Raw genomic sequence first — 14,379 nt, 5'->3', positions numbered from 1 at the left:
TCCACAACAAGATACAAGCTGAAGCGAAGAAGATCTAGGCGTCTTCGTGGGTGCCGTAGACGGGGGTCCACATCTCGCCCTGGACCCAGTCGCGGAGCTGCTCCTCGTCCATGGCGGCGGTCTTGCCGTTGTCGCGCGTGACGCCCTGCTTGTTGGCCATCTGGATGCAGCGCACGGCAATGTCGCGCGAGATCTCACGGATGCGCTCCGTGTTCGGGTACAGTCTGCCCTCGGCACGCTCCTCGTCGTTGAGCGCATCCGAGAGCGCGAGCGCCGACTCGGTGATCATCTCGTTGGTCACGCGCGATGCCTTGCACAGGGCAGCGCACAGACCGATACCGGGGAAGACCAGGAAGTTGTTGCCCTGGCCCGGAATCATGCGCTTGCCCGTCGGCGACTGGCCCGCCTCAATCTCGGGGAACGGCGAGCCGGCAGCAAACAGCACGCGGCCTTCGGTGAACTTGACCGCCTCCTCGAACGTGCACTCCGAGTTGTCCGTCGGGTTCGACAGCGGGAAGATGATGGGCCTCTTGTTGAGCGTAGCCATCTTGCGGATCACCGTCTCGTCAAACGTGCCCTTGACCGTCGACAGACCCAGGATCGCCGTCGGCTTGACATAGTCGATAATCTCGGCGAGGTCCTTGATCTGCCTGCCCGCGTTGTCGTCGCGCGCGAAGAAGACCTTGTGCTCCGGCAGCTTGTCGCCGCGGTCGGCAGTCACCAGACCCTTGGAGTCGGTGATGTAGATGCGCGAGCGCGCCTCGTCCTCGGACAGGCCCTGGCGCGTAAAGAACGACATGAGCTGCTTGCCCACGCCGACGGCAGCCGAGCCGGCGCCAGCCATCAGGATGCAGTGGTCGTGCAGAGGACGGCCGCTCTCCTTGGATGCAATGCGCGCGGCGTTGGTGAAACCGGCGAGAATGACGCTACCAGTACCCTGGATGTCGTCGTTGAACATGGGGTACTTGTCCTGGTAGCGCTCAAGGAAGCGGAAGGCGTTCTCGGACGTGAAGTCCTCGAACTGGATGATGAGGTTGGGGTACTTGGTGTGAAGGGCATCCATGACCTCGTCCATGAACTCGATGTACTCCTCGGTCGAAGCGCGCTCGCGGCGCAGGCCGAGGTAGAGCGGGTCCTCGAGCATCTTCTTGTTGTTCGTGCCGAGGTCGACCACGATGGGCAGGGTGGCTCTTGGATGGATACCGGCACCGGCGACGTAGAGCGAGAGCTTGCCGATCGAGATGCCCTGGCCGTTCCATCCGAGGTCGCCGAGACCGAGGATGCGCGAGCCGTCGGTGACGACAGCAATGCGCGGCGCACCCGCAGGCACGGGCCAGTTCTCGACAATGCTGGCGATCTTGCCCTTGTCCTCGAGCGAGATCGACAGGCCCTCGGGACGGCGGTAGATGTGCGAAAACTTCTGGCACGCCTCTCCGACGGTGGGCGTGTAGATGAGAGGGAGGATCTCCTCCTTGTTGGCCAGGATGGTGGCGTAATAGAGACGAGTGTTGGTCTGTCGCAGCGAGGCGAGCATCACGTGCTTCTCGAGCGGTGTGGACTTGCTGCGGAGCTGGTGCAGAACGCGGAGGACCTGGGTATTGAGGCTCTGCTTGGCCGGAGGAAGGAGGCCGCGCAGGCCCAGCTGGTCGCGCTTCTCGTAGGAAAAGCCGGTGTCTTGATTTGGGAACGGATCCGAGATGATGCGATGGTCAGCGAGACGATCTGAGCGAGATGGTGACGTGGAGAACGAGACTGCGGAAGCCGGAGACGAGCGTCTTGGGGACGTGGAACGGTACGAGGTCGATGCTGTCGGTCGCGGTACGGATGGGCCCCCTCTGGCCTCGGCATGACTGCGCTGGGCCGCGGCGCGGCGCAGGCCACGACTTAGGGAACGAGATGGCGACGAAAGCATTCTATGAACAAGGATGGTGTGGGTGGATAGCAAGAGGCAAGCCGGTAAAGCGGAAGAGCTAGCCGGCTATTTGAGTCGAGAAGATCGCAAGGCCGCCGGGTCTCGGGTCGACTGGCAAGTCAGGGTCTTTCACGCTGCGTCCCAGGCGGGGTCGGAAAGGCCTGGGCGTGACTCGGGAGCGGCAAATCAAGGCGGCCTCGAGGGAGGAGGATTTTAACCCGAGGCGGGGGAAATTCCCGATTTAAGGAGAAAAAGAGGGAAATTGCAGAGCGGGTGGGAAGCGGGAGAGAGGCGTGGGAGCAAGCAAATCCAGGCGCGATCTGACTCGACGGAGCTTGTGACCTTCTCGGGCAAAGTCGCGTGTCCCATGGCCACGCGAATTTGACTCGCCAGAATTCCAACAAAAAAGCTACAGCGACATTCCTGCACTTCGGCACGTCCGAGCCCCAATCATCCGAGCCAAGCAACGTCAGGTCACGATGGCAGACCGTCGGTTGTGCCTAGGGGAATTTTGGGGTTGGGTGACGCCACTCGACACGATACGACATCACAGATGTGGGCCGAGTCGGGCGACCCACGCACCTCATCTCGAGCCTCGAGAAAGAGGGGAGAGATAACCTCGAAAAGCGCGCCCTTGTTGGGCCCGCCTCCGAGCCAACTTCCGACCGTCGGCGCAAATGTTTGCTTCCGACATGCAGCTTGGGGACGTGCCAGAGCAGAGTTCTTTTGGGATGCCGGGCACGAATACGACTGCGCAAGGGCCATGCCGGGTGCTTCGAAGAACGCCGTGTCAAAAGAAGTACAGTATTGACCGGCGAATGTCCAAGGCGAGACCCAATCAGACCCACCGCCCAATTTTTCCCCCTGCCGAGCATCCCCACAAAAAACGCGTGCAGCCGCGGCAAGGTGGGGGTGGCCGGAAACTTTTAGGCAAGAAGGCAGACTGAACTGCATGTCATGACGAGCGAGCATGCACCTTCATGCATGCGCCCCACTTGACTGTGCACGTCCAATGACCTTGCTGAACATCTGCATCTCTGCTTCCGGTCGTCCCCGGCGGAGGAGTTCGGACGTCTAGACGCTGCCAGGTGCAGCACAGGTCGCATGACGGCTCGCGGGATGAGCAATTCGCCGAGGGCTGGCACGCCGAAAGAGCATCGGTTGACCGGACCGGCCACCAATTCGAGCAGCAACAGCCGAGCGCACCTTTGCTAGCGCCCTTCTCGTGCCGGATCGAAGACCAAAGCGGGAAACAGAACAGAAATGGAAGAAGACGAGACAGGGCCATTACTCACCTTGGTTGGTAAAGACGTCTCGCAGGTTGGCAGCACCGCCAAAAGTGTGAGATGCAATGGCGCGACGGAGGTTGTCGTCGCGCGGGTCTTCGGTCGTCTTGTCGTCCGGGGTGGTCTGAGCAAGCTTGCTGACCGGTGCAGAAGTGGCGCTGGGCCGCACGTCGGACACAGAGGGAGCCATCTTGGTCAATAGCGAGATTTTATCGAGCGTTACAGGTTCAGCCTGTGAGCAAGGATCGAGGAAGAGCTGAGGGGCGAATGTGCAGACGAAGACACAGATCAAGGCCACAAAGATGGAAGCTTTGAAGTCGCAGGTGGTCAGCAGATTGAAGGCTACGGCTGGACAGGCAATCTGAGCGGAAAGGAAGTGGGATAGACAGCTCACTGCAGAGGCCCGAAGAACGCTTGGTCTTATAAGGACGAACGTTGCACACTCCCGAAGGGATGGCTGCATGGAGGAGCTCGCGGCGGAGGCAGATGGCCTGAGCGCACCGGCGGGCGCTGACAGCTCCAGTGCAAGCCATTGGTTGTCGTCGACCGGTCGTGTGGGAGAGGCAGCCGGTTTGGGAGCCCCAGGGTCGTGAGGGTCGGCAACCTCAAACTCGACTCTCCCCCAACACCAACCGAGCCGAATGCCTGCATCACATCCATATGTTTTATTTTTTTTTCTCAAAAAAGCAAAATTGCACCAAAAGCCAAAGCTTCCCTGTTGTGTCTACTCTTGATGGGCCTCGATCCGGCATTCTCCTGCCCTTCGACTATGGGGGAACCACCCCATCATCACACCCAAAAACCTCCGATGTGCCTGGGCTCCAGATCGGAGATGCCGACCGATAAGACAGGCAAAGGGCATCGCTTCAGCTTCGTCTCGTCCACCACACGAGTGATGGGTGTTGCTTCAAAAAGAAAGATTGGTTATTAAAAATAAAAATTAAATCCCAAAATCATTCTTCCCGCTGCAAGCGCCACGGCTCACTTCCGGGAGCTTCCGGGTGCTTGCTCGGAGGCGGAATGAGGAACGAGGGTTTCGCCCCTCTCTCCCTTGCACCTGTGTTTTCGCGGAGTCTTAGCACGAGTCACCAAAGCCTGCTGCACGGCCCATGACTGTTGAGCACAAGCGCTGCCCTGAGACGGATCGACGTCTGACACCGAAAGCATCTTGACCTGTCGCCCCAGCCGCGTCAGTCGCAACACACCTAGAACCTTTGCCCTCCAGCATCCGCCCGATCTCACGATACGTATCTGCGCGCTCCGAGCGGCTACGGTCGATGAACTGTGCTTCACTTCGTCGGAACTATCCCTGTGCCCTTCTTGTAGCGCCATCCGAAAGAAGCTCATCGGGGGACTGAAGATGCTGCAGATTCCACAATGCTGAAAGACGTTGATGCGGGGTGTGATCGTCTGCCGCGTGACCTCAATGACGAGGAACTTCATGCAGGAGTCGCGATCGTCGACGTACCAAGCGGGTGTCAATTCATCGACATGCGCCTGCACCATCTCTGAGGTGATGTAGCCATGCCACGACCCTGCATCGATGCGAATGCGGGGTAAGTCAGAAAACGTGCAAGAGCGAGCGGACGGGCACGGGCGGCGGCACTTGGCCGCGCTGCAGTCTAGGCATCGCGAAGCTTCCCGTAGCATGTTGGCGAGTGCAAGCGGTGCGAGAGCATCCTGCCCCTGCATGCAAGACACAACTCGGGCGTGAAAGGCGGCGAAGGCGTTGATGGTGCCTTCGTGAGCCTCTCCGCCCGCCCGACGAGGGCGATTATGCACGGCCTTGCAATCTAATCTCGCCTAGATCGACCGAGTCACCCGTCTTACGCCGTGCCACGGCTCGCCTCGCCTCGCCCTGCAACCCGACACGCCAAGTCTCGCCGCCACGTGAATGCAAGCCTCCATCCGGGCCTGTTACGCTGCCATCGGCGCTAGCATTCGATCGCGACGGACAAAAGGCTGAGAAGCACCCTTCCGCATCGACCCGTGGAGACTTGACGCCGAGCAAGAGGTTCAGGGGAGGGCCGGATGGAAGGCCCAGGAGAGAACAGCTCGCGGATCGGGAAAGCAGAAACCGGATCTCGGCCAAGTTTTCTTCCTTTTTTGGTGCTCGAGCCACTTCTTCCCAGGACAGAATTACGATACAAGCGTTGGTGCAAACCACCTTCGTACTTTCGTGGAGTCAACGCGGAGAGGCCTGAGCTGATCGCCGGTCGATCGATTCAAGAGATGAGCGAGTCGGCGCCCACTGCTGCTGATGTAGTCTGCCGTTCTTTCGAGGCGACTTCTGCTTCGTCCTCGAGAATGGACATGCCAATCGACGAGCAGCTAGGAAAGGCAGAAGGATTCAAGAGCGAGGGCAATCAAGCATACGAGCACGGCCAGTTGACAGAGGCACTCGGCAAATGGCATATGGCGCTGCTTCACTGTGCCGGCATCAACTCGTTTGCCAGCATGTACGGCGCCCGCTCCACAGAAGCCGAGAACGAACGTGCTGCCGGCATCACCAGCGCAGTGTACAACAACATGGCAGCCTGCTATCTCAAACAAAACAAGTGGGATAAGGCGGTGTATGCATCTTCCAAAGCGCTGGCACTCGCACCCAAGAATCTCAAGGCGCTCTATCGTCGGGCCGAGGCGTATCTCGAGCTTGGAAGGAATCAGCTCGCAGCCAGGGACGTCGACCTAGCCCTCGATCTCAGGCCGGAAGGTAAGGGCATTCCGGTTGTTTTTTTGGCCTCGCTCCGGTTCTGACAACCTATCTTTGCCTGTTACGAACAGATCCGGTCATTCGCAAACTGGGCGAGCGTCTAGTGGACGCCTTCGAGGCCGAAGAGCGGAAGCGAGAGTTGGACAGGACCGAAGAGGCATGATCCTGGTGTCTCGTGTTGCGAATCTTCACACTCGCTCTTCACGGCCATAGCCTTGACTTGAAGCGAACCGCTTCTCCAATCTCCGGCCTCCATTCTGTTTGCGCACGATGCCATCTAGGTGTGGCAATCGCCGCCAGCGAAGAAGGCTGGCACAAATCCAAAAATAACAGGCCGGCGAGCGGCGCGCGTTGCTGCCTGGTGGCTTGCAGAATCCGTGAGATTCGGGCGACGCCAAACTGGACGTGCAGCCTAGTCGCCACGCCCCATGCATCCGATCTGCACCTCTGCACACGGACCCTCGCACCCACCACTTCATCACATCGTTCGGTCCCTTTTTTCTTCAAAGTCACACTGAATTCTCCATGCACTTTGCTGCAGATGATGTGGTGTTGTCACTTGCAGACAAGCTTGTTGCCTGTCTCAACGAGTTGCGCCTCAGACTCGCTACGGTAATGCAGCTTGCACCGAGCGCGATGCCGAAGCCACTTTCTGCAGAGTTTCACGAGCGTGTCCCGCTACCTCGGCGTGCATCAGGGTGAACAAGGTTTCCTGTTTTCGTTCTCCCCCTCCGACTCTCTTGACATATCGCACATCATCACATTATTGAGAGGCACCACAGTACCGTGTCTGCGCCTTGACGGTCGTGGGCCCATCGATCGATACAGATGAACGACGCGCGTCTCCCACGTTGACGTACACTGCAAGCGTCAAGATGGATGCAGACCGGGCCGCAAAGGCTCGAAAGCATCCCCAGACTGCAGCCAACTTCTTCGTCGGTACCAACTCTAGGGTGCCGCGCATGACGTTGGCGCAGACAACTCACATCATTCCCTTGCCAGCACCGCCCACGCCAGGCCTCGCTCCCAGATCAGGCTTCGTGCCCGCTCGACTTCGAGCCTCGCCCTTTCCGAGCTCGCCTTCACCGTTCACCCCAACAACGCCGCCTCGGTCCGCCGCCAAGGCAGGCACCAAAGTTTCGAAAGCGATCGAGCACTTTTCGCGGCCGTCGCCGTTACCGGGCTCATCAATCAGCACTTCGTTTCCGCCCGGGAGCGAGGCACCCGAGCAGAGATCAGCCGGCTCCATAACATGGACGCCCACAAAGTCGAAGGCAGGTGTCGGCCGTGCCGATTCTGATGCGTACGTTCGGAACAAGCCGGACATCCCGACAACGTCACGCCATCACATGCAGCCAGTCCCTAGCTCTGAGCGTGTTGGGCATCCTCACCCCCGTCGGAAAGGTCCCGACACTCGGCCTGGCCTTTCCGAGACCGCAAATGCCACCTCCAAGAGCGCTTCAAGAGTCGGAGACGTGAAAGGCAGGTCTGCAAACCTCGGCGGGGGCACGGCAGCATTGCCAGACGCTGGGCACAATGACGAGGCATCAGCGACACTCGCCCCATCCTCCCACGCATCCTTAAATTCTCAATCCCCTCTCATAGCCTCAGCAAGCAAGCAGCTGGATCGGAAGCAGCGCGTCGGGCAACACTCGACTGTCACACCTTCGACTCAACAGATGCCAGCGTCTGCTGATGACACCCCAGACACACTCGCGCAGAATGAGCCATCTGCAGACCAATCGAACCGGGAACGAGTCCAATCTGGCAAGCTGGACGACGCAATAGGCTCGGCCTTGGTTCCTCTGACTGTCTCTTCAAATCTCGGGGCAGGAGAGCTGCCCATGTCCTCGGTCCGACTCAACGCGCAAGCATCAACATCATCTGCAGCTCCCCTTCCATTCGAGGACAATGATTCCGTAGAGGAGCTTCTCGAAGCAGGATATCTTGACCTCTACTCCCTGCCCAGCTCAAGTGCAGAGTCTACCGGCGCCCCTACTCGACCGGAACGTGTCGCAGAAGCCTCAACAGCAATGCCTCCCTACCAGGAGCCACCTGCAAATCAGTCGTTCGACGGCAACATCGCAGATCGAGCGGATACCCTAATTGGAGATCAAGAGCCAGTCTCCGGTCGAACAGTCGAATCGTCTTGCTTGACATCTTCCTCAAAATCGCAATGGCTCAGTCGACAAGGCGGCGTGCTCTTCGATGTGAGCTCCGAAAGCTCTGCAAGACGTGAGCTGGCGGGGCATCCCGTTTCGCAGTCAGTAATAGACGAGCAACCAGCCGGTACAGACGTGGAGCAAGACGATAAAGGCGATTGGCCCCTGCTTCACCCGTCCAGTTCATCGGAAGCTCCGGAATCACACGAGGACGACTCACCTCGCCAAGAGGTTGATGACAAACCTCAGGCGTTCAGGGAGTCGTCACCTGACCCTGGAACGCCCTCGCTCACCACCCAGTCGCAACCGGCATCGCAACGCGAGACCCGATCAGTCCATCAGGAGGTACCGGCGACTCGGTCTGCAGCGATCGACGGTCTTGAATCCAGCCCAGTTCGAGATGACGGATTTGCGATGTTCGATTCCTACGCAGATTTCGGCCTAGTCGATCAGTCTGAATCTGGTCCTTTGTCCCAACATGCTCGGCTTCCCACAAGGTCCGATTCGCTCGCACTGGGTGGCGCCTCGCAGCAAGTGGAACATCCGGATCATCCGATGGAGCTTCCCTTGTCCTCTTCCCATTTACGAGATGGCGGGGACGGCTTTGTTCAGTCGGCTCAGGAAGGCGATCCTAGTGACAATCAAGGTCTCGACCACGAAACAAGGCCACCTCGTTCCCCAAGTCAACCTGGCCCCGACTCATTCGTGCCGTCTTATGATCCAGATAGGAGGACCGCTTCGGAAGCAGTCTCTCCTGCCTCAGAAGACGATGTAAAGGCTGTTCCTGCCGAGACAGCCGTCGATGCCAACAGTACCGGCAATCGACGCGGAGCAGACTCGGATCTGGAGGCAGTTGCTGTGCTTTCAGCCGTACGCAAGGAAGCAGCTCCAGTCCGTCTTCAGCTCGATGTCCATGCCGAGCTCGATGCTGACAACGTGGATGAGGAAGATGACAGCGAGAGGCAGCTGGCGTTCGAAAGAATCGCGTCGTGGGTGCGTGAAACTGCTGAAGATCTCGAGGACGACAACACTGGTGGATATCAGTCGCACGACCGACTGGAAGCCTCAGTCATCTCAGCTCGACCTGAAACTCGTGCTTCTCTGTCTCACTGCGATGCGCCGGACCTATTGCTCGATCTTTCTGGCTTGCTAGCCTCAACGGTACCGGACGAGCTGTCATCGTTGCCATCAACGAATATCTCGAACGGATCATCCAGTCCGGAGCGCATCTTTGCGAAGACGAATGACGTCTCGAAGGGGCTGCGCGATGCGACAATCACGACCGAAGAGGGGCGACGAGCCTTACCTGGAATCCAATCCGAAAGTTCCTTCGTACCACAGCTGCAGAGGTCCTTCTCTCATCGCTCGCAAGGCCAAAAAGATCATTCTAAGCCGCCTCGAAAGGTGCCTGGTCGTCTTCATATTCCCACGCCCCAAGAGAACGTCGACGTCAAGGTCCGGCGACAAAGCATAGAGCTACTAGCCACAAGGAAGGCAAGAGCAAAGTCTCCGAAGCACGAGCCCGCAGCGCTCGATCCGTCCTCTCCAGGCCCTCCAAGAAAGCGATCCAGCCATTTTAACAACGCTTTGCGAATGTGGTCGCATCCAGCTGACGACGAGGAGCAGTTTCCCGTCCATCACGACCGGCAGGGCGAACATGTTGGGCGAATGGCCAAGCTTTGGGATGATGCTGGTCAATCGAGTGAGGAGGAAGAAGTTGCTTCAGTGACCGTATGCAAGCGCATGACCCTCAGGCGCATGTCGGGCTTCACGGTCCATTCCACGCCTCGGCACGAAACTCCTCCCCTGCCTCTGCCAGGCAAGCTGCGCGGACGAACCGATGAGGTCTTCGGTCCCCAGGTGGCCGTCGAAAGGGTCGATGCTGGCCAACGGAGCTCGCTCATTCACGCCTGGCGTCAGGCTGACGCAGGCCCTAGTCAGATCCCACTTGAGGCAAGACGAAGCGACATTGCCACAAAGCGAACGGCTGCTCGAGCAGAGCCCACGTCATCTGACGAAGTTTTGGGCCTTGTCTCGCCTCGATCGCTTGGTAAACCCCAGGCACCTCTTGCTGAGGTTCGGCGACAAGCGCCCGGTGCTGACTTTGTTGCCGAGTCGATAGAGGTTTTACGATCCGGCGACAGCGTTGCTCGAAGCGACGATAACGGTCCAGGTGCCTGGTTGAAGCCGACAGCAGCCTCGCACCGCGACCTCAAGCAGCTGCAGCTTCCGAACACGCGTACAAATCTGGATAGCAGCATCAGAGCCGACGTCAGGGGCAGTGACAGCACTCTTCACACCTCCTTCTCGGAAAGGTCGACGCCGAACACGAGCCGTGCGGCTGCTTCGGCGCTGACGGACGAAACGCGCATCTCGGACCTAGCAAGCTCGCACCTACCGTCTTCATCCAGCAAAGCTTTTCGAGCGCAAGAGAACGTCGCACAGAGTCGGACGCACTCCAAGCCCACGTTGCTTGGATCCAAGCCCAAGAATCGACAGTCTGGCCGCGCGCATCGTCTGGATCCCGGCTACAACACTGGCTTGCATGCAGAGCACAGTCGACAGTACGAGCGGGATCCGGCGCACCTCGGCCGTGAAGAGCCCTTGACCTCATCTCACCGCCACGAGCGTCATATGGACGAAGAGGATTACGTTGCGGACTCGGCGCGATTTTCGGGAAGGCAGGGATGCACGGGCGCGCATCGCTGCACTTGCGGACAAGATCGACATTCCGACCAGAGAAGCCAAGCATTCCCGGCGTTTGAGATCAGCTTTCAGATGCAAGAGCCAAAGATGGCCCCGCACTGCTCGCCTGGATCCATGTTCGAATTCGGGTTGCGCGTCCTCATCAAGCCTTGCGGCGTCGACGACGCTGCAAATGCAACCTGGCGAGTGCGCCCGCCGTCGGCGCTCGAGGTGCATCCTGGCGCCGATGCCGGCGGGCGGAGCAGCGCACTTCGGTACGAGCACAACGACCTCACGCCTTGCGAGATGAGGCGAGTGCAGCACGAGGCACAGGAACAGCTGGTGCACACGCTCACCTCGCCACGGCGGCGCCCTGCTGCGTCTGTGGACATTGGCGTCGGCGGGACCGAGCGCGGGCTCAGCTCGCCTTTCCTGAGCCCAGGCACCATCGGCGCATCAACGTCGACATCCGCTCGCCCTCCGTTGCGCGAGATGATGCTGGGGTCTTCGCGCGCTGCGTCCATCACCACATCGAGAGACGCCGACGACGGGTCGCGCTCCCTGCGCACGCCGGCAACGTCGGTCTCGCGCCGCGTCGCACCGGTGCTCGCATCGCCTCTGCCGTACATCAAGCGGGCGCCGCGGACCGCCGTCGCTCCCAGCCGCGCGCTTCGCTAGCCGCGCACCATCCATGCTCCAGCAATATCTGCCGTGCACCACGTGATCGTTGCTGCGAATGTGATGAGAAACAGAAGGTTAGGCAGACGTCAGATGAAGCGATGAGGTTGCGGTGTGACGGATGAAAAGTTGAGCGTGACTGAGACCTCGGATGAAGCGCATTTCAAACGTCTTCGGACAGCACATTGCCGTTGCACGACGATACGCAGGGTCGAACCGAAGCGAATGTCAGACGTCCCAGACGGGCCCACGACTGTGCGGCAGCCACAGGCTCGTTCTCGGAGAGGTGAGAGTTCATCGCTGCCGTCGGGATCCTGTGGACAAAGAATCTGCGTCGGATTGTCGAACACCTGCGTCGGTGCAGCTGCGGCCGCCAACAAGCTCAATCTGGCCGAGGGGGGGTGAGCGTGAGCGCCGCGGTGAGAGGCGAAGACGTGTCGGAGGCCGCGGCTGTCTGCGGCCCAGCGTCGGATCTCGGACTCAGATTTGGGACGGTGCGCAAACACACGTCGACGCTGTGGATGGTAACATGAAAGAGGTAGAATTACAACAGAGGACCGCCTCTGTGAATGCATGGAGCCGAGAAAAAGATTGTCCAAAGTACATCGGTGCGCTGGCATGTATAGCTGGCAGGTAGGCTTTCGAAGAACGGCAGTGAGCATGGCTTCCTGCTCAATGGCTGCCGAAAGCGAGAGAAGGGAGGTCCGGGGAGGACTGCGACATTGTTCCGCCACGAATATGATCGGATTCTGGGGCGGTGAGGTCGTGGGACGTGCGCGTCCGAGGCGTATCCGTCCCGTGCGGAGCCAGCATAGGCGTGGATTGATGCGGACGTGCTTGTGCGTGTTGCGAACCTACGCTCGCTGGTCCTGGCAAGCCGGCTGATGCCGCAGGGAAAGCTTGAGATGGAGAAGATCCGGGCGCATCGCCATAGATGCCTGTAGACCGGGCTAGCTTGAGCTCGGCTTGTTCAAACTTCATCAATTCTGCGACGAAGCCGATGTTGGGTGAGCTGGCTGCTCGTCGCTCGACCACGTATGAGTAGGATCGTGCAAGCGGCCACCGCAATGCATGGATGAGATACGCAATCACGATGGTCACTGAACGTGACTTGCCTGCCCTGCAATGCACGTACACCGGCTCCGATCGCAAGCGGGCGTCGTCGAGGAAGTCACAAGCTTGCTTGATGTTGTCCTGTACTCCTTGCGCCTCGACGCTGTCCAGCATGGGGAGCTTGAGGTAGCGCCTGAATCGCTGCCGGAGTTGCAGAGGCCCACTTTCGTCGATCTCGCACGCCACGTTGAGGATGCGATGGACACCTTTCGCCTGCAGCTCGGCCACATCGTTCTCGGATTGTACGTTGGATCCGAGATAGAGGAAATCGGGCAGGATGGTCGACATTTCAAAGCCAAAATCCTCACCAATAACTTCGCTTTGAGGCTGATGCGATTGGAGGGTCGAGGCTGCGTCTCGATTGCTGTTTAGCGGCTGGTCGGGTGCGTCCGACGTGCCTGATATCAGCGCGTCGAGACCGTGAGAATTGCCCGAACGATGCGAGCGAGGGACCTCCATCGTAGGTATCGCGAACCGAGGTTTGGCCGCGTGTGGATAGCTGCTGAGCGTAGCCGACCTACGCGGTACGGAGGTGTCGAGCTGGAGCTTTAAAGACGACGGCGACTTGCGGACGATGGCGGGTGTGGATGGCACTGCACCGCTCGCAGCCGATGATGCGTTCTGGGTGCGCAGCATCTCTGACGTGTTGAGACGTGCGAGCGTAGGCCTAGCCGGGCGGGAAGGATGTGAGGCCGCGACGGGGTCGGATTGCAGCGAGGAAGGAGTGCTCCACAGAGCTGGTATCGCCGTGGACCGATTGAGAGAGAGAGAACTAGGGATTGTAGAAGCGTGTGACGGATGAGATCGGGCCGAGGATGATGTTGCGACCTGCTCTGGGCTGGCAGAAAAGCCTGCCATCTGGAGGCCGGAAAGCAAAGATGCGCCGGTACGTTCCAAGTCGGCGGCAGTCTGGCCATCCAAGTGCTGAGCTGAGCGGGAAGTGGTCGGAGGAGTCGCTTCGTTGGAAGGTGCAAGGCGTGTCGAAACTACGTCGAAGGGTGGTGAGAGCAGCTTGTTTGCGGTGGGTGATGGTGGTGTGAGCGTGGTAGGGGTGCAAGTGCCGCGCCTGCAATGGATGGACGAGGAGCGGGAAGGCCCAGCCTCGGAGTGCTGTGCCTCGCTGGAGCGCCAGAGGGGAAGATCGGCCGACCAGAAGGATTCGGTGGGGATGGCGGCACCCTTGACCAGGCCGTCAAGAGAGCGGCCTGCAGTGCCGGTGGCCATGGTTGGGACGTCCTGATGGACGCCTTGGATTGTGTCGCAATCTGGGTTCGGATCTAGTGTGGTGGGAGAGAGAGACACGCGAGCTCCGTTCGAATGGTGGAGCTTGCGTGAGCGGACGACGGTGGTGACAATCGAAGACAGGCGCCTCTTGCCCATGAGCTCGAAGCAAGTCCTGAGGCAGTCCTAGTCGGTATGTAGAGTGCTGGGTTGCGGCAACTACAACGCTCCGGGGAGAGACAGAGGGGCGACGAAGGAAGTTCGATGGAATGTGATGGTGAGCACGGCTTGAGGCGAGGTCGGAGGCGGTGTGTGGTAGTGGCAGCACCAGAGCTGGGCGTGAGGGTGGCTAGGACGGGCGTGTTGGACCAGACTGGACCGGCCAGATGAGAGAGGTGCAGGCCGTTTGAGCAAAGCGACGTGCTAGTGTGGTGAATTTTGGCAATCTAGCATGGGCAAGGTGATGGTGGTGGGCAACGAAGGGATGCACGGCAAGGAGCCGACCCGAGGATGATGGCGAGGTGGAAGGATGGGGTGCGGGCGAGGCAATCGAAACGCCCAGTGTTGTCCCCGCAAGTGCGCCGGATGGTGATTGATGGCTGCGGGGGG

At 59.6% G+C, this 14,379-nt stretch overlaps 4 protein-coding genes across 4 annotated transcripts; 2 read left to right on the top strand and 2 right to left on the bottom strand.

Moving 5' to 3' along the window:
• Positions 1–34: 34 nt before the first annotated feature.
• PAN0_004c2287 (malate dehydrogenase (NADP+), variant) lies at positions 35–3,731 on the bottom strand (the record flags this gene model as incomplete). Its single annotated transcript, XM_014802232.1, has 4 exons — positions 35–1,978; positions 2,495–2,685; positions 3,208–3,559; positions 3,642–3,731. The coding sequence occupies 4 exons, from the start codon at positions 3,729–3,731 to the stop codon at positions 35–37; spliced, it is 2,577 nt and encodes an 858-aa protein (XP_014657718.1).
• Positions 3,732–4,575: 844 nt separating this feature from the next.
• On the top strand, positions 4,576–6,074 carry PAN0_004d2286 (TPR-like protein; the record flags this gene model as incomplete). Its single annotated transcript, XM_014802231.1, has 4 exons — positions 4,576–4,673; positions 5,006–5,212; positions 5,331–5,911; positions 5,983–6,074. 4 exons carry the CDS (start codon positions 4,576–4,578, stop codon positions 6,072–6,074), a joined length of 978 nt encoding a protein of 325 aa, XP_014657717.1.
• A 362-nt stretch (positions 6,075–6,436) lies between these two features.
• Positions 6,437–11,436, top strand: PAN0_004d2285 (uncharacterized protein; the record flags this gene model as incomplete). The annotated part of the gene is made up of 2 exons (XM_014802230.1): positions 6,437–6,523; positions 6,694–11,436. The coding sequence occupies 2 exons, from the start codon at positions 6,437–6,439 to the stop codon at positions 11,434–11,436; spliced, it is 4,830 nt and encodes a 1,609-aa protein (XP_014657716.1).
• A 672-nt stretch (positions 11,437–12,108) lies between these two features.
• PAN0_004c2284 (uncharacterized protein) lies at positions 12,109–13,929 on the bottom strand (the record flags this gene model as incomplete). The annotated part of the gene is made up of 1 exon (XM_014802229.1): positions 12,109–13,929. The coding sequence occupies one exon, from the start codon at positions 13,927–13,929 to the stop codon at positions 12,109–12,111; it is 1,821 nt and encodes a 606-aa protein (XP_014657715.1).
• Between the last annotated feature and the right edge of the window lie 450 nt (positions 13,930–14,379).

Source organism: Moesziomyces antarcticus (genome assembly GCF_000747765.1).
Source record: "Moesziomyces antarcticus DNA, scaffold: scaffold_v10004, strain JCM 10317, whole genome shotgun sequence".
Lineage (NCBI taxonomy): Eukaryota > Fungi > Basidiomycota > Ustilaginomycetes > Ustilaginales > Ustilaginaceae > Moesziomyces > Moesziomyces antarcticus.
Note: the sequence above shows the minus strand (reverse complement) of the source record. Positions and strands in the feature narration are given on the sequence as shown.